This window comes from Oncorhynchus mykiss, chromosome 6 (genome assembly GCF_057628025.1).
Source record: "Oncorhynchus mykiss isolate SJ-2025 chromosome 6, ASM5762802v1, whole genome shotgun sequence".
Classification (NCBI taxonomy): Eukaryota; Metazoa; Chordata; class Actinopteri; order Salmoniformes; family Salmonidae; genus Oncorhynchus; species Oncorhynchus mykiss.
Window position 1 is genome coordinate 45,098,611 of NC_143027.1, and position 23,663 is coordinate 45,122,273.

The 23,663-nt window shown below is 41.6% G+C and overlaps 1 protein-coding gene and 1 long non-coding RNA gene across 14 annotated transcripts; one reads left to right on the top strand and one right to left on the bottom strand.

Moving 5' to 3' along the window:
• The first annotated feature begins 941 nt into the window (after positions 1–941).
• LOC110526024 (sin3 histone deacetylase corepressor complex component SDS3) lies at positions 942–23,442 on the top strand. 13 transcript variants are annotated; one of them, XR_016496694.1, is made up of 14 exons: positions 963–1,162; positions 5,065–5,142; positions 8,269–8,338; positions 8,667–8,722; positions 9,363–9,434; positions 9,633–9,652; positions 9,776–9,932; positions 10,392–10,487; positions 10,719–10,805; positions 11,030–11,135; positions 16,071–16,674; positions 16,774–16,858; positions 18,562–18,727; positions 23,255–23,442. XR_016496694.1 is itself a non-coding variant. In XM_090237986.1 (12 exons), the coding sequence occupies exons 1-12, from the start codon at positions 1,051–1,053 to the stop codon at positions 18,658–18,660; spliced, it is 1,038 nt and encodes a 345-aa protein (XP_090094112.1). In that variant the 5' UTR covers positions 963–1,050; the 3' UTR covers positions 18,661–23,442. The 13 variants fall into 13 exon arrangements, 6 of the variants coding, with proteins under 6 accessions (XP_021462276.1, XP_090094112.1, XP_021462277.1 ...); XR_016496695.1 differs by lacking the exon at positions 23,255–23,442 and having other exon boundaries at positions 16,071–16,235; positions 16,633–16,674; positions 18,562–18,615; XR_016496693.1 differs by having other exon boundaries at positions 18,562–23,442.
• LOC149982871 (uncharacterized) lies at positions 4,021–6,326 on the bottom strand. Its single transcript, XR_016496697.1, has 3 exons — positions 5,535–6,326; positions 5,055–5,400; positions 4,021–4,930 (listed from the first exon to the last, which is right to left on the bottom strand). It is a non-coding gene; the product is annotated as an uncharacterized LOC149982871 (long non-coding RNA).
• Positions 23,443–23,663: the final 221 nt, after the last annotated feature.

Genomic DNA, 23,663 nt, shown 5'->3' on the forward strand with positions numbered 1-23,663 from the left:
TATTACTGCCACTTTTAGTGAGTTTGGTACAGATGTTGACAAATGTTTTTTGTTTTTAGAAGTGTGACTGCATCTAGGGTATTACATAAGGTTAAATTCAGATCCTTGGTTAAGTGGTTAACAGATTTTTGTAGGAGCCTGGAAGGGACCGTTACAGTGTATTGAATTTAAAACGTTGGGCCTTGTGGCAAGTGTGTGCAGACGGAATAAATATGTTGTGAAAGAGACACAGTGCTGCAATTGTGGTGGAAACCACGTTCCCGAGTTCCAGGAATGCCCTGTATTGGTGAAGGAGGTCGAAGTAGCAAGAATCCGGGCTTTCCACCAAGTCTCCTATACAGAGGCAGGCAAATGGCAGAAGGAGCAAGTGCAAATGAGTAAGAAATGGCAATGGATGCCCCGCAGCAGAAAGTGTTGTTCATCAGTTGAGGGATCCTGAAGTGCTGAAAGTTTAGAAGGTTTATTTTATTGTGTTTATTGTGCAGGTGATACATTGTACAAGTAAAACTAGCACGAAATCGAAGAAACTTGACATAATTGTGAATGCAACAAAAAGGCTTTTGGATCTCCAGGACTTTACGGCTGAAACAATGCATAATGTTTTCGTTTATCCCCCTGTGTTTTCTGCGTTAAAGTTCCCCAGTTTTCACCCCACACAGTAGGTGGCGGCATGCACCTCTAAATACTATAGAAGAAGAATCATCACAACAACAACAACAACACCACCTCGAAAATCGTGGCGCTCTGCACGAGGACTGACCTCGTAAATGCCTACTTAGACAACACACATCAGGTGCAGTTATAGGGAAAACGGATATTTTACATACACGTGATTCAATTAGTACATGTTTTAACCACAACGGTGTGATAAAATCACCCCCCAAAAATATATATTTAATTTTGTGAATTTGAGATTTTGGTCAGGCGCGTTGGCGGCCGTCTCAGATATATTGGGGTCTTAACAGACGTAGGCGCTGTTTTGTTATGCACAGCAATTCAAATCGATTGTTTATCTAACGTTTGTTTACAATTTTACTAGCTAGCCATCATATGGCTTCCGCTTTACTATCACCGATGGTAGATTATTACAATGATGAAGAAGAACTTGATAGTGTGGACGAGGACGATGATCGAAGCTTCAGGGGAATAGACTCGGAAGAAGGTAACGTTAGCTAAACTAGCTAGGTTCACTGACGCGTTAGTTAGCTTTAGCTGGCTAACGCGTTACACTTGTTATATTTACTAAGGAACATTAACGTTAGATTTTTTTTCAATATTATAATAACTTTTTTATATTTTTATAAACTCATTCACATTGAACTGTAAAGGCAGTACGTTTGAGCTGACGTTACCTTGAGCAACGATGTAACGATAGCTACAGTACCGTAGTTAACTAACTAGCTAACCACACATTATGGAATATAGCTTTATTTGTACACTTTTACACGGCTTTTGATACAGTTGAACATTTTCTTTTTGAGACTTCGATTTTGGGGGTTTGGTCTATTTTCGATGTGTAGTTAAGACACTTTACAATAATAGTAACAGCTCTGTTAAATTATCCCAATGAACTTCAGAGATTCGACATTAGGCGCGGAATTAAACAAGGATGCCCAGCTTTTATATTTTGGGGTCACACAAGTTATGGCAAAATATCAATATATATAGTTTTAGGGGTATTCAGATACAAGATAAAGAAAATATTCACAATTTGCTGACACCACATTTTTTTAAATAACATATTGAAGTCCGGAAAGCTATTGAATGTATTAATGCCTTCTCACGTGTATCTGGTTTATCCCTGAATATTAGAAAATGTGAATTATTTGCGTTGAAAAAATGTGACCTTAAACTCATTATGTAATATCCTTGTAAAAGATGTGATCACAAATCTTCGTATTAAAGTTAGCAACGAGCAGAAAGAAAGGGACATCTTAAATGTATCTCATATTGTAGAGAAAATTGTAAAGAGATTTAACTGCTGGTTATTAAGAGATCTTTATCTGGACGTGTACTTTTGTCAATCTGAAGGTCTGTCAAGGTTGGTGTTTACCTCCCTTGCCTTGGATGTTCCTCTGTAACTAAAATGGTTGATACTAAATTATTTTACTTCATATGGTGGACTAAACCTTATTATTTAAGAAAAGCGGTAATATGTAGAACCCAAAGTGAGGGAGGGTTGAATGCTCTGGATTATTAAAACCTATAATATAATCTAAGTTCAAATGGATACAAAACTATTTAAGAAATAAGGATTGCATTTGGAATATAGTCCCAAATGTAATATTCCAACAGATTGGTGGTCTAGAATTCTTGCTCAAATGCAACTTTGATGTGGGTTAGATCTCTATTAAGTTTGCTAACTTTCTTAAATAAACAAGTACTTCTAACTTGGAACCTCATTTACAAACACAATTTTCCCCCACATAGATATACAATCTGGAATAATAGACATAAGATACAAAAACAAGTCTTTGTTTTTCCATAACTGGTTTGACAACAGCATTATCTGGGTTAAGCAATGATTGAATAATGATGGACAACTATATGATTTTCCAGAATATATGAGAACACACAAATCCAGAGGAGTTTCAAATAGTTGTTAGAGCTGTCCCTAAAGGTGCTATTCTTCTTTTATGAGAATATAACAGTACTCTGTACAAAATACAGTACAAAATACTATAACAGTATTTTGTAGCCTCCATACGACTAGAATGAATTGACATTTTAAGCTATAAATGTAATAACGTGTATAAAAGAAAACTGTCAAGATGTTACTATTCCCTCTGCTAGAATATACTAGAATGCAGCCCTAGGACAAGTGAACAAAGTCTTGTTGTTGTCTGGGAAATACTGTATATCTAAAAAGGTGAAAGAAATATCATACAAACTAATTCAAAGAATCTACCCTGTAAAAACCTTTTATTATACACAGTTTCAAAATAACTATTGATAACGTGTATTTTGTGGTTGTAGCCCAGAGACTCTTGACCATTTATTTTGGGATTGTTCTTATGTCAGAATATTTTGGGTTGAGTTAAAATATTGGATTTTTAAAAGAAACTAGCTACTATTAATGTTCATTTGAAAGACTCTTATATTGTTTTAATTTGATCCAAATTAAATGGACCCTGATTTAACTTTAATCGGTAATTTGTTTATTTTTCATGGCAGACAATTTATCCATGAAATGAAGTGGGCGGAGAACAAACCCCTCTACACATTTGTCTAAGAAAATTTCTAAATTACATAAAAATTCTATCAGTAAGTGTAAAAAGCAATTGGTATCATAAACCTTTTTGACAAATTGAAAATGTATCACTGTCACATCCTGGCCATAGAGGCTTTTATTCTCTATCATGGTTAGGCCAGGGTGTGACTAGGGTGGGCATTCTAGTTTCTTTATTTCGATGTTGGTGTGGTTCCCAATCAGAAGCAGCTGTCTATCGTTGTCTCTGATTGGGGATCATATAGGAGTTGTCCTTTTTCGTTTGGGTTTTGTGGGTGTTATTTTCTGTTTAGTGTCTGCACCTGACAGGACTTTTTCTGTTTTCACTCTTTATTTTGTTTGAGTGTTTTGAGTAATACATTTATCATGAACACTTACCACGCTGCGCTTTGGTCCATGCCTTCTGACAAGAGACATGACAATCTCGATATGTAACACTTAGGTTTATGTTTGTATATTTCTGTGATTGTATTTGTTTTGTTACTTCATAGAAAAAAATACAAAACAAAAAAAGATGACTGGCCAGTTTAATCAACAACAACACAATAGCTCTTTTCAGTGAGAAAAGCTCACCAAAAAGCTCACTTTTCAGCTCACCAAAAAGAGCCGGCTCTTTAAAAAAATATACGTTTAAAAAAAATAGAAAATAAATTCAAGTCAAACAGTTTGCGATAGTTTGACTAATTGATGTTAAAACAATTCTAATTAAATTATTAAATGAAATTATATTCTACCTTCAATCTATTTAAAAATGCATTGGTTTATGAAAAAGAATGCTACTAAACATTTGCTTTTAAAGTATAACTTTTTTAATGTATATAAACAAAGTGAATAAAAATCTAACCATTCAAAACTAATACAATCTGAACAACATAATAATAGAATATTGCACAATATCAAAGATAAATAAATAAATGTGCATAACTGCAGCAACCCACTTAAAACATTAAACTAGTCCCTCTTATCTCTCTTCTTTAGTGCCATGTTATAACCAGCAGCACACAGCAATGCTGACCATATTTTGCTTTTATGAGAGATTTGCATTCAGAAATGCAAGCTGCCTCACTTGAGGGGCTGATGCGGTTTCTTCTCTCAGTCATTATTTGTCCCGTTTTTGAGAAGACCATCTCAGAGGGAACAGATGTGGCCACTATGCAGAGTCTCCCTGTCATGACTTTAGTAAGCCGTGGGTAGACAGAGGCTTTGCTCTTCCACCAGCTCAGAGGATCTGCAGATCTTTGTAGGAGGGGCTCCTCCGAATAGGATTGGACCTCCATTATGGCATCTGCTGAGTGATTCCTTTGTGCTGCATCCCCAGTTTCTCTCTCGTCAAACAGCAGACATTTGTGGCACTACTGCTGGTGCTTCAGCTCCATCTGATCCCTCTTCTTCCTGTTGCCCTGGTGCCTGAGCCAACTGACTGCTGGGGCTGTCCCTCCCTGCTGCTGAGGTTATTCTTTGAAGAGTCTTATCAACCGCTCTGGCATCACTGAAGGCTACCTTCTTAAACCTGGGGTCAAGTGCAGCGGTTTCTGATAGCACGTGATTATATTCCATTCTGTGGAACTTTGTCCATTGATGAAAATAGGGTGTCCATCAACTCTGTCGCATGTCCTGTGGTTACATTTGCTTCTCTCTAGCGGCTGGCTGTGATTCGCTGCAGACCCTATCACAGGAATATAATTTGAGGCTGTCACATAGCTGAAAAAAGAACAGTAACTTATTAGTTCATGTTTTGTCCACTGATACTACATTCTCATCTACTGCTCATATAGATATATAATACTGGATTAAATAATGATGTAGTAATAATTGCTTACTGTACCTCTCCACAGTGACCTGCTCAAACGGTTCCTGGACTCTGCACACCTCCTCCACCACCTCCCATTCCTCTTGGGTCAGAGCATCAACAGGTGCATTGACAATGGCCAGGGTAGAGATGATGGCGTGCATTGACAATGGCCAGGGTTAGAGTTGATGGCATCCTTTGACTCAAGAAACCGCTTAAACATATAAAATGTTGAATTCCACCTTGTAGTGCAGTCTTGTTTAGGCCTCAGCTCAGCTATCCCCATCCGGCGTTGTGTAGACGTTAGTTTTTCAGCACCTACTGTGCTCCTGTGGAAGTATTCCACAGCTGCTTTCACTTTGTCCACAGTGGGCTTCATCACCTTCAGAGCATATCTTACAATCAGGTTGATTGTGTTGGCAAGACATGGATGATGGGTCCATTTAAACATTTATGGCTTTGGTTATGTTAGCTGCATTGTCGCTAACACAACAGACCACTTTTCCATCTACTTACCATTCTCTGGCCACTCTCAACAATTCCTCTGCCAAGTTCTCTGAGGTGTTTGTCACTGAACTCAAAGCAGTCCAGAAGACAGCTAGACATCGACAAATCTTCATTGAAGTGACATGTAACCAACATGTAAGAACTGGTTACCCTTGATGTCAGGCAAACTGCAGTAGCTTTTTGGACTCCTTCCCGCACTGAAGCCTGTGTGCTCTCTCTTACAGTTGTGGAATAAGTGATTTTGAAAGGGTTTCCTGCTTAGAAATGATAGCAATAGTCTAAATCCAATGTACACAGTTCCAAAACCCCAGTCCTCCACGATCGAAAATGGTTGGAAATCGGTGGCAATCATTTTGGCCAATGCAATATCAATTTGGCCTTGTTTTGCTACAGACAGACTTTGGCATAAACCGGTCTATAGAAGACTGTGTTGCTGTGGGTTGCGGAGTAGGCCTACTTAACTGAGTGGATACGCTGGCTCCACCACTATCACTAGCAGGCTCGCTAGTTTCTCGAAGCTTCACAGTTCGCATATATGCCGGTGTAGGTTGTGCGTAGAACTGGCTTTATATGAGATTTTGTTTTGGCAAATTCTACACCGTGCTCTAACATTGTCTACATTTATTAAAATGCATCCAAATGCTACTGTGCTTCTGACTAATTTTCCAGCTGTTGTTTTCACAGCTGTCCTTCTCTCTCCTCTGCTGCTAAGTGTGTGACTGAGTGAGTTGGCTCGGCCCTCCCTCACGCATATTTGGTAATTGGTTGACACTGTCTGATTTGACAGGAACAGGTGAGGCTGTTAGTCTGAGCAGAGGGTCAGAACGAATGTGTGCGCTTGAGCATTTAGGCTTATTATTCGTTTATTTCGTATTTTGAATTAGTTAATTATATTAATTTAAATATTTGGATTATTCATATCTTAATTTGTTTATATTTGTATAAATAGATTCCGCTCTTCTGATATGCGAGACGGCTCCCAACGTTCACCTACCAGAGCCGGCTCTAGATCCGACTCGTTCGCGAACGACCCATCACTACACTACAGGCTTCTGATTCGTGGTGGATCTGGCACCACGACGAGTGAACCAGAATCAGGCAGGGTTTACAGGAGACGTTGAATTTGGCGATTTTCATTTTAAACGCCAAATTCTGGTTCACACGAGGAGTAATGTTAGTAGCTAGCTGGCAAGAAAGCTACCTGTCACGGGGAGGAGTTAATGTATTTTCCAACTTTCATGGTTTGCATCCAAGCCTGGTTGTAAAGTCTTCTAACGAGTTAACGTTACAGCAAACCGTGTTCTGGTCTGGTGGTGGACAGATTGCTAAAGTTAACGTAGAAAGCGTTCATCTTGTTACCCCCATGCACTGGAGCCTCGATTCTGCCATCTGGCTAATTTAATGTTAAAAATATTAGTAGTAAAGTTAGGAACAAGTCAGGGCAGGCAGTAATTCTCAGTAACGTTAGAATATTGACACGTGACAAGAAAATGGCTTTACCACCTATGATTTAATTGATTGGCCAGTTATGACACATTCTTGGTGTGAAATATATGAGACATGTTTTATTTTTGTAATTATCCTTGCATGTCGATGAAGGTGGTTGGATAGTTAGATTTTGAGGCCCGGCCAAGCTCATTTAAATTTTCAGCAATGACGCTAGCCAACAATGTTAACTGACTTTGATGGATAGTTGTTTTATCAAAGGTAAGGTAATCCATTTTTAAACTGTCTAGCTAGCGTAATTTGTCGACTAGTAGATATCTAACTAACGTTAAAGTACAATCCACTGACAAGAAACCGGCAAAACCTTTGCGCTGGCAAGCTCAGTAGCTTGGCAACCAACGTTTGCTAGTTGACTAACGAGCTAGTCAGGGTAGGTAATGTCACGCAACCTTCTGCAAAACACAGGTCAAGCTCACGAGATTGAATCTAAGAAACTCTTAATTAGCTAGCTAACCAAGTCTTCTGAGTGAGTCGTTGCTAAGCTAGCTAACGTTAGCTTGCCACATCACACCGCACGCCTGGAACTTGGCTCCATCAGCTACGCAATAGCAACTGTGCTAGCAAGTCAACATGCGGCAAACGTTCGGCGCTCAAGGTAAACCGTTCGCCATTGAGAATTAGTTGGATGGTCAAATGAGAAACGACTAATTACTTGAGTCGGTAGCTTTCTGCCGTGGTACATTTCTTTTTTTTTTGCGACGTTTCAGCGAGAAGTTGTTGATACAAACGAGCCAGGTTGTTCGCGGAATGTCTAGCGTGCTAGTTTACCACTTTGCTCATGACCGTAGTAGCCTGCTAAGTCAGTTAGGTAGCGAACTACCTAGTTTATCCTATGACATAAACTAACTTAGCTACCCAAGCTATATTTGAATGTATCAGTGGGGGGGAACCTGTGCCCTTTTATCAGCCTCCGCACCTCGTTTTTCTGTGTTTTGGTATGCGTTTATGTAAGTTTAAACACATGGCTGGTATCCGAGTCATGGGTGACGCAAATAATGTTAACTTTACTGAGTGCATATGTTTTTACTTGTCTAACGTTACTACGATTTCCGGTCTCTTTATGGAGGACCGCATGTCCTAAAAGTATTCATATCATTGATTTGGGAATGGGATTGACCAACGTGTTCTGAAAATGTCATGGCATGCCATATTATATTGCCTAATTTGGTACCTTAAACCTAAGGTTATAGCTAGTATACTTTAATAACTGACATCAGGCTTTTTTGCCCTTTTTCAGACACTGAAGACGCCAGTGAAACTGACCTAGCGAAACACAACGAGGATGACTATGTGGAAATTAAAGAACAGTGAGTTTTCTCCAAAATGCATGGTTACGCTGGATAGATTAATCAAGGCTCTCCAACCCTGCTCCCGGAGCGCTAGGTCCTTCACTCCAACTCTAATGTAACGCACTTGATTCTAATAATTCGCTTGTTGATAAGCTGAATCAGGTTAGTTACAACTGGGGTAGGAGCAAAAACCTACAGGAGGGTAGCTGTACAGGAACAGGGTTGGAGAGCCCTGGAATAGATGACAACATGGACCAAATTATGTTCAAAATGTAACCCGATCTTGAAGGACTAAATGTACAGATACAGTAGTTTGGTTGTGATAATCATGTTTGTTTTGTTGCAGGATGTACAAAGACAAGTTGGCATCATTGAAAAGGCAGTTGACGCAACTCCAAGAAGGTAATGTCACTGTTTCTAATTATCCTCACTGTAGTTATTTTTTGTAATTAATTTTTTTTTTTTTTAACTAGGCAAATCCGTTAAGAACAAGTTCTTATTTACAATGACGCCCTACCCCGTCCAAACCTGGAAGACACTGGGCCGATTGGGAGTCCCATAGAGCGGCACACTCACGTCCGGTTGTGATATTGAACCAGGGTCTGTACTGACGCCTCTACCACTGAGATACAGTGCCTTAGACCGCTGCCTCTCTCAGGAGCCCTTTAATTTATGAATTCAACCTACTCCGTGGCCTTGTGGTTAGTGTCCGCCCTGAGATTGGGAGTTTGGGTCCTAGCTGAGTCATAACCAAGACTGTAAAAATGGGACCCGATGCATCTCGGAGATAGATTGGCGGTAAAGCCCTGTGATGGACTAGTATCCTGTCCATGGGGTATATTTGTACATCAAGCTGCCTCACGCTACAGAAATAGGCTCCTGCTCCTATGAGCTGTTCTGTCTCGCGCAAGCTAAGGCATGTGCAAGGCTACTTTATTTATCATTTGACACAACTGTTACGATGACACTTCAGAGGTAGTGTTGTTCCTTGCAAAAATTGGTTGAACGTTGGACGTTACATGCTGTTTTCTCATCCCTGCAGGAACACTTCAGGAGTACCAGAAGAGAATGAAGAAGCTGGACCAGCAATATAAAGAGAGACTTCGCAATGCTGGTAAGATCACTGTGCACTGTTTTTGAACTAGATGGGTGTTTTAGTAGTTTTCCACGTGTAGAGTCCATATTCTTTATAATTTGATCTTGAACTCACCCAAGGATGTGCAGGTTTTGTGACAAGTCAATGTGACATACAGGGAGTAACTGATGTTTCAGTTAACATGAGCGTTACCGCTGTGTTGTCTGTTTCCTACAGATCTCTTCCTCCAACTCGAGGTAAGACATGTTTGATATTATTACTTAACATTGTAATTCCATTGAATAATTAGCCTGCCATGATGTCCTTTTGACACAGTGAACATCCCTGGGCCTCTCCTCCTCTCTTTCTGTCTTTCACAGACAGAACAGGTGGAAAGGAACCACATCAAAGAGAAAAAAGCGGCGGTGAAGGAGTTTGACGATAAGAAGGTTGAGCTGAAGGAAAATTTAATTTCTGAGCTGGAGGAGAAGAAGAAGATGATCGAGAATGAGAAATTAACAATGGAGTTGACCGGCGGTAAGGAGAATCACTGAAAAAGATAAGATAACAGAGAAATCTTCCCCCCTCATGTGGGGATTAAAAAGAATGAGAGAAAGAGAATTTGAGGAAAGAAGACTATGTAGGCTCATTTATTTCTGTTCATGCAGTGGAAGTGTTTTAGAGATGAGAGGGATAGCTTTTAAGCCAATCTCAGATCTCACAGCCTTGGTATTAACATGGGTGCCAGTTAAAATGGCCTAGTCTTAGATGCATTGTGTTCTCTTACTCAAAATGTGCATATTTCATGCTAATCACTTAGCCGATGATCTTGTTACTGTGTAGTAATGTTATTAAAACCTGTAAGGTCATGTAACTTTACGTAATGAGAATACTTTACATATATTATAGTTATCAATATACTGATATACATTTAATAAGTTTTAGTTATTTCTTTGAGTGTCAGCTGCAGTGAGCTCATGGTTTGTTTCCCTCTAGATTCTATGGAGGTGAAACCCATCATGACCCGGAAGTTGAGGAGGAGGCCCAACGATCCAGTCCCCATTCCAGACAAACGAAGGAAACCTGCACCTGATATCCTTAACAACTCTCTGCTTGTTTATATAAGGGTTGACCCGAGCTATGCGCTGTGCAGAATCCATCTGTCTTCAATAACAATCTTGTCTTTACTTATTTTCTTTAGTTACAGTACATTTCCCATTTCTAATTTGCACAGCTGTTATAACAGATATTGTTATTTACAGAAATATTATTTGGGGTATCTGGGTACAAATTATGATATGAGTTGTCCTTAACTAGGCACACCTCAGTTAAACTATTTGCTAACAGACGAACAGATAATGGAAGATCTGCGAACACTGAACAAGCAGCTGAAGTCCCCCAAGCATCCAGGTTTTACTACTCTTATGATTGTTTCAGTTAGTATAAAGACCTATTCAGCTAAAATGAGAAAAAGTACATCAAGTTATTAAAGGATTTTAGTTCAGAAAATATTATATTAATTTTAGATACCATTGTTTAATATAAAAACCTGCCCAGGCCATGTTAGTAAGTTAACCATTTACATTGAAAGGACTAGATAGATTTGTGTTCTCATGCCATGTTTTCTCCCCCAGTGTCTCCGTCTTCTCCAGACCATATGCCCACCACTCCAGTAGAGGCCCCTTCACAGCGCTATGAAGCCCGCATCGAAGAAGGAAAGCTCTACTATGACAAGAGATGGTACATACAGTGCATTCGGAAAGTATTCAGACTCCTTGACCATTTCCACATTTTGTTATGTTATAGCCTTATATTAAAATAGATTAAATTGTTTTTTCCCCCTAATCTACACACACTACCCCATAATGATAAAGCAAAAACAGATCTCTCCAGAGATGTTCGATCGGGTTTAAGTTAGCGCTCTGGTTCGGCCACTCAAGGACATTCAGAGACTTGTCCAGAAGCCACTCCTGTGTTGTCTTGGCTGTGTGCTTAGGGTTGTTGTCCTGTTGAAAGGTGAACCTTCGCCCCAGACTAAGAACCTGCTCCAGAGCGCTCAGGACTTCATCAAGGATCTCCCTGCTCCGTTCATCTTTCCCTCGATCCTGACTAGTCTCCCAGTCCCTGCTGCTGAAAAACATCACCACAGCATGATGCTGTCACCACCATTTTTCACCGTAGGGATGGTGCCAGGTGACGCTTGGCATTAAGGCCAAAGAGTTAAGTCTTGGTTTCATCAGACCAGAGAATCTTGTTTCTCATGGTCTGAGAGGCCTTTAGGTGACTTTTGGCAAACTAAGCGGCTGTCATTTGCCTTTTACTGAGGAGTGGCTTCCATCTAGCCACTCTACCATAAAGGCTGGATTAGTGGAGTGCTGCGGAGATGGTTGTCCTTCTGGAAGGTTCTCCCATCTCCACAGAGAGTGACTCTGGAGCTCTGTCAGTGACCATCGTGTTCTTGGTCACGTCCCTGACCAAGGACCTTTTCCTCCGTTTGCTCAGTTTGGTTGGGCTGCCAGCTTTAGCAAGAGCCTTGGTGGTCCCAAATTTCTTCCATTTAGGAATGATGGAGGCCACGGTGTTTTTGAGGACCTTCATTGCTGCAGAAATGTTTTGATACCCTTCCCCAGAGCTGTGCCTTGACACAATCCTGTCTTGGCGCTCTAAGTACAATTCCTTCAACCTCATGGCTTGGTCTTTGCTCTGATATGCACTGTCAACTGGGACAATATGTAGACCGGTATGTGTATTTCCAAATCATGTCCAATCACTTGAATTTACCACAGGTGGACTCCAATCAAGTTGTAGAAACATCTCAAGGATGATCAATGGAAACAGGATGTACCTGAACTCAATTTTGAGTCTCATGGCAAAGGGTCTGAATAGTTAAGGTATTTAAAAAATATATAAATATATATATATAAAATACATTTAATACATTTGCTGAAATACACTGCTCAAAAAAATAAAGGGAACACTAAAATAACACATCCTAGATCTGAATGAATGAAATATTCTTATTAAATACTTTTTTTCTTTACATAGTTGAATGTGCTGACAACAAAATCACACAAAAATTATCAATGGAAATCAAATTTATCAAACCATGGCGGTCTGGATTTGGAGTCACACTCAAAATTAAAGTGGAAAACCACACTACAGGCTGATCCAACTTTGATGTAATGTCCTTAAAACAAGTCAAAATGAGGCTCAGTAGTGTGTGTGGCCTCCATGTGCCTGTATGACCTCCCTACAACGCCTGGGCATGCTCCTGATGAGGTGGCGGATGGTCTCCTGAGGGATCTCCTCCCAGACCTGAACTAAAGCATCCGCCAACTCCTGGACAGTCTGTGGTGCAGTCTGTGGTGGATGGAGTGAGACATGATGTGCTCAATTGGATTCAGGTCTGGGGAACGGCCGGGCCAGTCCATAGCATCAATGCCTTCCTCTTGCAGGAACTGCTGACACATGAGGTCTAGCATTGTCTTGCATTAGGAGGAACCCAGGGCCAACCGCACCAGCATATGGTCTCACAAGGGGTCTGAGGATCTCATCTCGGTACCTAATGGCAGTCAGGCTACCTCTGGCGAGCACATGGAGGGCTGTGCGGCCCCCCAAAGAAATGCCACCCCACACCATGACTGACCCACCGCCAAACCGGTCATGCTGGAAAATGTTGCAGGCAGCAGAACGTTCTCCACGGCGTCTCCAGACTGTCACGTCTGTCACATGTGCTCAGTGTGAACCTGCTTTCATCTGTGAAGAGCACAGGGCGCCAGTGACAAATTTTCCAATCTTGGTGATCTCTGGCAAATGCCAAACGTCCTGCACGGTGTTGGGCTGTAAGCACCTGTGGATGTCGGGCCCTCATATCACACTCATGGAGTAGGTGTCTGTTTCTGACTGTTTGAGCAGACACATGCACATTTGTGGCCTGCTGGAGGTCATTTTGCAGGGCTCTGGCAGTGCTCCTCCTTGCACAAAGGTGGAGGTAGCGGTCCTGCTGCTGGGTTGTTGCCCTCCTACGGCTCCCTCCACGTCTCCTGATGTACTGGCCTGTCTCCTGGTAGCGCCTCCATGCTCTGGACACTACGCTGACAGACACAGCAAACCTTCTTGCCACAGCTCGCATTGATGTTCCATCCTGGATGAGCTGCACTACCTGAGCCACTTGTGTGGGTTGTAGACTCCGTCTCATGCTACCACTAGAGTGAAAGCACCGCCAGCATTCAAAAGTGACCAAAACATCAGCCAGGAAGCATAGGAACTGAGAAGTGGTCTGTGGTCACCACCTGCAGAACCACTCCTTTAATGGGGGTGTCTTTGCTAATTGCCTATAATTTCCACCTGTTGTCTATTCCATTTGCACAACAGCATGTGAAAATTATTGTCAATCAGTGTTGCTTCCTAAGTGGACAGTTTGATTTCACAGAAGTGTGATTGACTTGGAGTTACATTGTGTTGTTCCCTTTATTTTTTTGAGCAGTGTATAATAAAACATGTTTTGTCTTTGTCATTATGGGATGTTGTGTGTAGATTGAGGGAATTAAATGTCTTCAATCAATTTTAGAACCTTTTGGTTACTGGTCCAACAATCTATCCACTAGGCTACCTGCCGCCCCTTTTAAAAGGGACCGGTGGCTATCCGAGACTGCTTTTTAATTTAAGTTGAATGTAAATGCATGCGAAGCTTGTTCAATCACAATGGCCTTTGTTTATCTTCACTTTAATTAGTTTTATTAGACTTTTTTAAAAACGCAGAAGAAAAAGGGGATTTTCATTTAGGTTGATAAAGTCAAACTTAGGTCCACTGTGGTCCTTTTTATTGACACATTTTTTAAATCCCGAAAAATTGGGCAAAACATGTGACCTACTAAACTGGTTTATTATAGAATATTGAGTTTTTAATCCATGATGCAGTTGACTTATTAGCCACTAGATGGCCACACACCCGTATAAATACTATACAACAGGAATTGTAGCCTTTACTGGCTGTATTTCTGGCATGTCTGCAAAGTTTTAGTGAACTTACCTACAATACTATCTGCCCTCTGGTCAATAGAGAAAGGTTATGTCTTACTAATGGTGGGAATGTTGGTTATCTGCTACCATGGATTTACATTCCACTATCATGGAGCAAGAACATGGCATTGGCCATTCTGACAGAAAGGACTGAATGTTGGCTTTACTTGGATAATCTGTCCTCTCAGGCCCTTTGGGTAGAGAGGGAGAGTCTAGCGCTCCCTGCATAGGACATCAAACGTCAATTAATAATTCCTTTTGAAGAGTGGAAATTTGAAATCTGTTCCTTTTCCATGACCTTCATGTAGCCTCTAAATGTTGAAATGAGGGAGGGCTCAGGTGATGGACCACTAAGTAGTGCTTGCTGCTATCAGTCTCACTCTGTTGTTAACCGTGAAACTATATGGCTTTGGTGAGGATACTGGATATACCACGTCCATGGGGAAATGTATTATCTACATCTCCTTTCAAAGTGATTACTGTCTGTTCCACCTGCTTCTGCTCTTACCTCAGGATGACTCTCCCCAGACAGAGTATATGATAATCCAAGATTACCTGGCTGGCTGTCATACAGGACAAGAAGATTCTGTTAGATTACCTTTAAAATTACATTAAATAGTGTGTGTGTGCGCAGTACCAGTCAAAAGTTTGGACACCTACTCATTCCAGGGTTTCTTTATTTTTTACTATTTTCTACATTGTAGAATAATAGTGAAGACATCAAAACTATGAAATAACACATGGAATAAAGTAGTAACCAAGAAAGTGTTAAACAAATCAAAATATATTTGAGATTCTTCAAAGTAGCCACCGTTTGCCTTGACGGCTTTGCACACGCTTGGAATTCTCAACCAACTTCATGAGATAGTTGCCTAGAATGCATTTCATTCAACAGGTGTGCCTTAAGTTAATTTGTGGAATGTGTTTACTTAGTGTGTTTGGCTCAATCAATTGTGACAGCCCTTTTTGGTAAAAGATCAAGTCCATATTTGGGCAAGAACAGCTTAAATAAGCAAAGTGAAACGACAGTCCATTACTTTAAGACATGGTCAGTCAATCTGGAAGATTTCAACTTTTTAAAAGTTTCTTCAAGTGTAGTCGCAAAAACCAAGCGCTATGATAAACTGGCTCTCGAGGACAACCACAGGAAAGGAAGACCCAGCGTTAACTCGTCTTCAGCGGATATATTCATTAGTTACCAGCCTCAGAAATTGCAGCTCAAATAAGTGTCAGAGTTCAATTAACAGACACAACTCAACATCAACTGTTCATTGGAGACTGCATAAATCAGGCCTTCGTGGTTGAGTTGCTGCAAAGAAACCACTACTAAAGGTCACCAATAAGAAGAGACTTGCTTGGGCTAAGAAACACGAGCAATGGACATTAGACTGATGGAAAGCTGTCCTTTGGTCTGAGTCCAAATGTGACTTTTTTTGGTTCCAACTACTGTGTCATTGTGAGAAGCAGAGTAGGTGAACGGATGATCTCCACATGTGTGGTTCCCACCGTGAAGAATGGCGGCGGTCTGATGGTGTTTTGCTGGTGACACTGTCTGTGATTTTATTTAACCAGCATGGCTACCACAGCATTCTGTAGCTATACGCCATCCCATCTGGTTTGTGCTTAGTCCCACTATCATTTGTTTTTCAACAGGACAATGACCCAACACACCTCCAGGCTGTGTAAGGAATATTTGACCAAGGAGTGATGGAGGGCAGCATCAGATGACGTGGCCTCCACAATCACCCGACCTCAACCCAATTGAGATGAGTAGGACCGCAGAGTGGCGGAAAAGCAGCCAACAAGCTCTCAGCATATGTGGGTACTCCTTCAAGACTGTTGGAAAAGCATTCCAGGTGAAGCTGATTGTGAGAATGCCAAGAATGTGCAAAGCTGTCATCAAGGCAAAGGGTGGCTACTTTGAAGAATATTAAGCAAATCAAAATATATTTTATATTTAACACTTTTCTGGTTACTACATGATTCCATATGTTTTGATTACATCACTACTATTTATTATGTAGAAATTAGTAATAATAAAGGAAAAACCCTTGAATGAGTAGGTGTCCAAACGTTTGTCTGGTAGTGTATGACATTCTTACCTGAATGGACTGATCCCTGCTCTTACCCCCTCACTCAATGTCAGTCGATTAAACATTAGAGGAACTACATTTAAATATTTTGTCTTTTTAATTTAAATGTCCGTTTTTTTAAGGACACTGCTTAGAAATGTCTGAAATGGCTACTTGACTATAAGGTAAGATAATGATCTTACTTTCATTTCCAGCATGAGAAGTGTTTAATTGCTACTGTTTTTTTGGCTCATGTAGTTTTGTTCTTGTCTTGACCCTGTCAGGTACCATAAGGGCCAAGCCATCTACCTGGAGTCAAAGGAGAATACCAAGATCAGCTGTGTCATCAGCTCTGTGGGAACAAACGAGGTGGGTGTCACACCCTTATAGCACAAATATCTTAGACCAGGCTACCGGCTGTCTTTAGTCCTTGTATACTACACTGAACAAAAAATATAAACGCAACATTTAGTGTTAGTCCCATGTTTTATGAGATGAAATAAAAGATCTCAGAAATGTTCCATACTCACTAAAAGCTTATTTCTCTCAAATGTTGTTTACGTCTCTGTTATTGAGCATTTCTCCTTTGCCAAGATAATCCATCCACATGACAGGTGTGGCATATCAAGAAGCTGATTAAACAGCACAATCATTACAGATGCACCTTTTGCTGGGGACAATGAAAAGCCCCTCTAAAATGTCACAGAACACAATGCCACAGATGTCTCAAGTTCTGAGGGTATGTGCTATTGTCATGCTGACTTCAGGAATGTCCACCAGTTGTTGCCAGAGAATGTAATGTTCATTTCTCTACCATAAGCTGCCTCCAATGTCATTTTAGAAAGTTTGGTAGTATGTCCAACCAGCCTCACAACCGTAGACCATGTGTAACCACATTAGCCCGGGACCTCCACATTTGGCTTCTTCACCTGCGGGATCGTCTGAGACCAGCCATCCGGACAGTTGATAGAACTGTGGGTTTGCAAAACCAAATAATTTCTGCACGAACCGTCTCAGTGAAGCTCATCTGCGTGTTCGTCGTCCTTACCAGGGTCTTGACCTAAAAGACTTCAGTGGGCAAATGCTCACCTTCGATGGCCACTGGCACGCTGGGGAAGTGCGCTCTTCACGATGAATCCCGGTTGAACTGTACCGGGCAGGTGGCAGACGGCTTGTATGGCGTTGTGTGGGTGAGAGGTTTCCTGATGTCAACAACGTGAACAGTGTGCCCATGGTTATGGTATATCCAGGCATAAGCTACAGACAATGAACAGAATAGCATTTTATCAATGGTAATTTTAATGCACAGAGATAATGTGACGAGATCCTGAGGCCCATGTCGTGCCATTCATCCTCCGCCATCACCTCATGTTTCAGCATAAAATGTAAGGCCCGATGCCGTAAGCGTCTGTACACAAGTCCTGAAAGCTGAAAATGTCCCAGTTCTTCCATGGCCTGTATACATGTCACCCATGTTTGGGATGCTCTGGATCGATTTACGACAGCGTGTTCCAGTTACCGCCAATATCCAGCAACTAAGCACAGCCATTAAAGAGGAGCGGGACAACATTCCACAGGCCTCGATCAACAGCCTGATCAACTCCTATTTGAAGGAGATGTTGCATGAGGCAAGAGTTGGTCACACCAGATTCTGACTGGTTTTTGGATCCACGGCCCTACATTTTTAAGGTATCTGTGACCCACATGCATATCTGTATTCCCAGTCATATGAAATCTATAGGTCAGGGCGTAATTGATAGAAATTGACAGATTTTTCCTCATGAACTGTAACACAGTATAATCTTTGAAATTGTTGCATTTTTGTTCAGTGTAGTTCAAGACGGCACAAACTGATCTGGTGCCAGGCTATACAGCTATGCGTTTTAGCTGTATGTCTTCTACAGTTTTGGAATCTTAGACTGCATGACTTAAAATGCTGTGGAATGTTAGGAATTGTGACATTTAGATTTTTGCTGCTTTTTCATCCACTGAACTTGTGATTTCCCCCTACAGATGCTCTTTCTTATTGCATGGAGAGCTAATGAGTATTTTGTTCTGTTTCCCCCTCACAGATCTGGGTGAGGAAGACCAGTGACAGCACAAAGATGAGGATCTACCTGGGACAACTGCAGAGAGGAGCGTTTGTCATCCGACGGCGGTCGGCGGCATAGAACACATGCCCCTTCCTTCTGTTTCTCCATCCATCTCTATAGCATCTCCCTCATTTTATCTCTTTTTGTAAGTAAAGTATGTGGCTTCCCTCATGTTGATCCCCCGCCCTACTGTGTGCCTGAGGAAGTTTCCTCAATGACTTTCTGAAGTTTCAACTAGGGATGCACCGATACAACATTTTTGCCCAATATTGATATTTTCCTTGCCAAATAAAACGATACCCGATATTTAACATTTTTGCGGCCTTTTAAGCGTTCTAGTACAGTTAAATAGTTAACACGCAAACGGGCGCAGCGGTCTAAGGCACTATATCTCAGTGCAAGAGGTGTCACTACAGTCCCTGGTTTGAATCCAGGCTGTATCACATCTGGCCATGTTTGGGAGTCCCATAGGGCCCAGTGTCTTCTGGGTTTGGCTGGGGTAGGGCGTCATTGTAAATAAGAATTTGTTCTTAACCGACTTGCCTAGTTAAAAGTTACACACACCAAAATAAAGCAAAGCAGTGTGACAAAAACAACAGTTACAAATAAATGTACAGTCAATAACACAGTAGAAAATCAATGTACAGTGTGTGCATATGTAGAAGAGTCAGGCGGGGCGGTAAGGCAATAAATAGGCCATAGAGGTGAAATATTTACAATTTAGCATTAACACTGGAGTGATAGATGTGCAGATGATGAATGTGCAAGTAGAGATACTGGGGTGCAAGAGGGTAAGTAATAATATGGGGATTCTGTAGTTGGGTGTGCTATTTACAGATTGGCTGTGTACAGGTACAGTGATCGGTAAGTTGCTCTGACAGCTGATGCTTAAAGTTAGAGAGGGAGATACAAGGCTTCAGTCATTTTTTTTTTGTTGCAATTCGTTCCTGTCATTGGCAGCAGTGAACTGGAAGGAAAGGTGGCCAAAGGAAGTGTTGGCTTTGGGGATGACCAGTGCAATATACCTGCTGGAGCACATGTTGTGTGTGTTGCTATGGTGACCAGTGAGCTGAGGTAAGGTGGGGCTTTACCTAGCAAAGACTTATAGATGACCTGGAGCCAGTGGGTTTGGTGATGAATATGTAGCGAGGGCCAGCCAATGAGCATACAAGTCACAGTGGTGGGTGGCGACAAAAAGGATGGCACTATGATCGACTACATCTAGTTTGCTGAGTAGTGTTGGAGGCTATTTTGTAAATGCCAGCGCCGAAGTCAAGGATTGGTATTATAGTTTTACAAGGGTATGTTTGGCGACATGAGTGAAGGCGGCTTTTTTGCGAAATAGGAAGCCGACTCTAGATTTAATTTTGGATTGAAGATCCTTAATGTGTGTCTGGAAGGAGAGTTCACACTAACCAGACGCTTAGGTATTTGTAGTTGTCAACATATTCTAAGTCAGAACCGTCCAGAATAGTGAATCTAGTCGGGCGGGAGAGTGCGGGCAGAAATCGTTTAAAGAGCATGCACTTAGTTTTACTAGCATTTAAAAGCAGTTGGAAGCCACGGAAGAATGTTGTATGGCGTTGAAGCTCTGTTGGAGTTTTGTTAGCACAATGTCTAAAGAAGGGTTGGATGTATACAGAATGGTGTATAGGTGGATCAGAGAATCACCAGCAAGAAGAGCGATAACGTTGATATATACAGAGAAAAGAGTCGGCCCGAGAATTGAACCCTGTGGCACCCCCATAGACTGCCAGAGGTCCGGACAACAGCCCCTCCGATTTGACACACTGAACTCTGAGAAGTAGTTGGTGAACCAGGCGAGGCAGTCATTTGAGAAGCCAATGCTATTGGCTCTGCCGATACGAATGCGGTGATTGACAGAGTCGAAAGCCTTGGCCAGGTTGATGAAGACGGCTGCACAGTACTGTCTTTTATCGGTGGAGGTTATATCATTTAAGACCTTCAGCGTGGTTGAGGTGCTTGGGCAAGTTGCTGCAGGGAGTGCTGAGATGTTGGCCGGGGTAGGGGTAGCCAGTTGGAAAGCATGGCCAGCTGTAGAAAAGTGCTTATTGAATTTCTCGATTATCTTAGATTTATCAACTGTGACAGTGTTTCCTATCCTCAGTGCAGTGGGCAGCTGGGAGCAGGTGCTCTTATTCTCCATGCATTTTAGTGTCCCAAAACTTTTTGGAATTAGTGCTACAGGATGCAAATTTCTGTTTTGAAAAAGCTTTCCTAACTGACTGAGTATATTGGTTCCTGACTATATTGGTTCCTGACCTGATTATTCAACGCTAATGCAGAACGCCACAGGATGTTTTTGTACTGGTCAAGGGCAGTGAAGTCTGAAGTGAACCAAGAGCTATGTCTGTTCTTAGTTCTACATTTTTTTGGAATGGGGCATGCTTATTTAAGATGCTGAGGAAAGCACATTTGAAGAGCAACCAGGCATCCTCTAATGACAGGATGAGGTCAATATCCTTCCAGGATACCTGGGCCAAGTCGATTAGAAAGGCATGCTTGCTGAAGTGTTTAAGGGAGTGTTTGACAGTGTTGAGGGGTGGTCGTTTGACAGCGGACCCATTACGCACGCAGGCAGTTATCGCTGAGATCCTGGTTGAAGACAGCAAATGTCTATTTAGAGGGCGAGTTGGTCAGGATGATATCTAAGAGGGTGCCCATGGTTACGGATTTAGGGTTGTACCTGGTAGGTTCCTTGATAATTTGTGTGAGATTTGTTTGGGCACAGACCTGGATAGTATGACAGACCTCTGCAGGCTATCTCTGCAGTAAATTGCAACTCCGCCCCCTTTGGCAGTTCTAGCTTGTTGGAAAATGTTATAGTTAGGGGTGGAAATTCCTAAGCCAGGATTCAAACACGGCTAGGACATCCGGGTTGGCGGAGTGTGCTGAAGTAGTGATTTTTTAAATTTTTTTAGGGAGGAGGCTTCTAATGTTAACATGCATGAAACCAAGGCTTTTATGGTTACATAAGTCAAAAAATGAGAGCGCCTGGGGGAATGGGAGTGATGCTGGGGGCTGTAGGGCCTGGGTTTACCTCTACATCAACAGAGGAGGAGTAGGGTAAGCGTACGGCTAAAGGCAATAAGAACTGGTCGTCTAGTGCGTTTGGGAACAGAGAGTAAAAGGAGCAGATTTCTGAGCACGGAAGAATAGATTCAAGGCATAATGTACAGACAAGGGTATGGTAGGATGTAAGTACAGTGGTGGTAAACCTAGGCGTTGAGTGAGGATGAGAGAGGTTTTGTCTCTAGAGGCACCATTTAAGCCAGGTGAGGTCACCGCATGTGTTGGGGGTGGAACAAAATGACTAGCTAAGGCATTTTGAGCTGGGCTGGAGGCTCTACAGTGAAATAAGACAATCACCAACCAAAACGGCAGTAGACGAGGCATATTGACATTAGGGAGAGTCATGTGTAGCTGAGTGATCATAGGGTCCAGTGAGTAGCTAGGCTGGAGACATGGTGATTCAGACAGCTAGCAGGCCGGGGCAAGCAGATGGGCCTGCGGGGGACATCAACGGAAGAGCCTGTAGAAACCCCCTTGGACACTGTCGTCGGCAGATTAGTCGTGATGGATCGGCGGTGCTCCGTATCGGCAGTAAAGGGGTCCAGGCCAATTGGCAAAAGAGGTATTGAAGCCCAGGAATTGGCTGATGGATCTCTTCAGCTAGCCGGGAGATGGTCCTAACTCCAGGCTAGCTCCAGGCTAACTGGTGCTTGCTTCGGGACAGAGACAGAGGCTGTCCCGAAGAGGCTGGCTTATGTCCAAGCTAACTGACTACTAACTAGTTAGCTGGCTAGCTACTGATTGGGGTTCCAGTTCTAAAGTATAAAAAAATTCAGATCCATGCCACATTGGGTGAAGCGGTTTGCAGGAGAGTATGTTCAGTCTAGATGGAAATTGAGATAATAAAAAAAAATATATATATATATATATAACTAGATTTGCCCGGTACAAAACAAAAACAGAAGTCTGAGTGCTACGCGATCTTGGAACAGATGTTTAGTTGTTGGAAGTGTGCGCTTAGTATTTTTCTGCTTTTCTGTGTAGTGCTGTATTTTTCATGGCGTCATTACGTCATCTTCCTACATTATATAGGTATGCGCGTCAGCTTTGAAATCGGTTTTGCACATCGTCGTTAAACTAGACATAGGGCCAATGCCGATGTTGGCATTTTTAGTTAATATCGGTAGATTTCTGATATGCTCACAGATCTATCTTGCATCCCTAGTTGCAACCAATCAGGACCACTGGAAGGGAAGAGCAAGACTGTAACCAAGCATTCTGTCCATTTATATTTTTTAAAACATTTTTTACATTTCTTTTTAAATTTTTGGCCATCTTCCAGCACAGGTGGAACCATTTTACCTAGAAGCTTTTTATTCTATTGTCATGATTCAAGCCCTGTTCCAAATAGCCTGTAGGCTTTGTGTAGAGCTGAAAGGAATGGATTGCCCTGGTATAAGACATTTTGTAATAGCTCCACCATGCCTGAGTGACTTCTGAACTATTTCCATTTTGCTTACACTATCCACTCCGCTCAGATCTACACAAGTGCATAGGGGCTCAAAGCTGATGGATAGGACTTACATTTCTTTCTACACTTAACACATTTCTATAACAGTTTCCTTGATCTGCCATTCAGCCGGAATCATGCCATGTTTTCTAAGAGCGATGCTTGTCTGAACTGCACCATCAATACGTGGAGGAGGGGGAAATGGACACAACATTTTCATATTGTCTTTTCATCTGGTAAATTGTCTGTTTATAGTTTTTTTGCTCCTGTTATATTGACCTTTTTATTGCTTATAAAAAAATATATAATATACTGAATTGACTTAAGGTTTGAATTTGTATCTGTGATATTGACATTAGATGAGTCTAATTCACTCGTGGAATAGCTATCGGACTTGGCTGGGAAGATAAAACTTAATTTATTTTTGTACGTTTTGTGTGTTCCATTTATTAAAGATGTTATTGCCTTTGAGTTGACAAATCTACAAACAATACCCAATAATGACGAAGTGAAAAGATTTTTAGAATTTTGAAATTTT

Coding starts and splice junctions, on each gene's coding strand:
- LOC110526024 (XM_090237986.1), top strand. CDS start 1,051: ATGGCTTCCGCTTTACTATCACCGATGGTAGATTATTACAATGATGAA. Junction 9,933..10,391: donor AACAATGGAGTTGACCGGCG/GTAAGGAGAATC, acceptor GTTTCCCTCTAG/ATTCTATGGAGGTGAAACCC. Junction 10,488..10,718: donor ACGAAGGAAACCTGCACCTG/ATATCCTTAACA, acceptor AACTAGGCACAC/CTCAGTTAAACTATTTGCTA.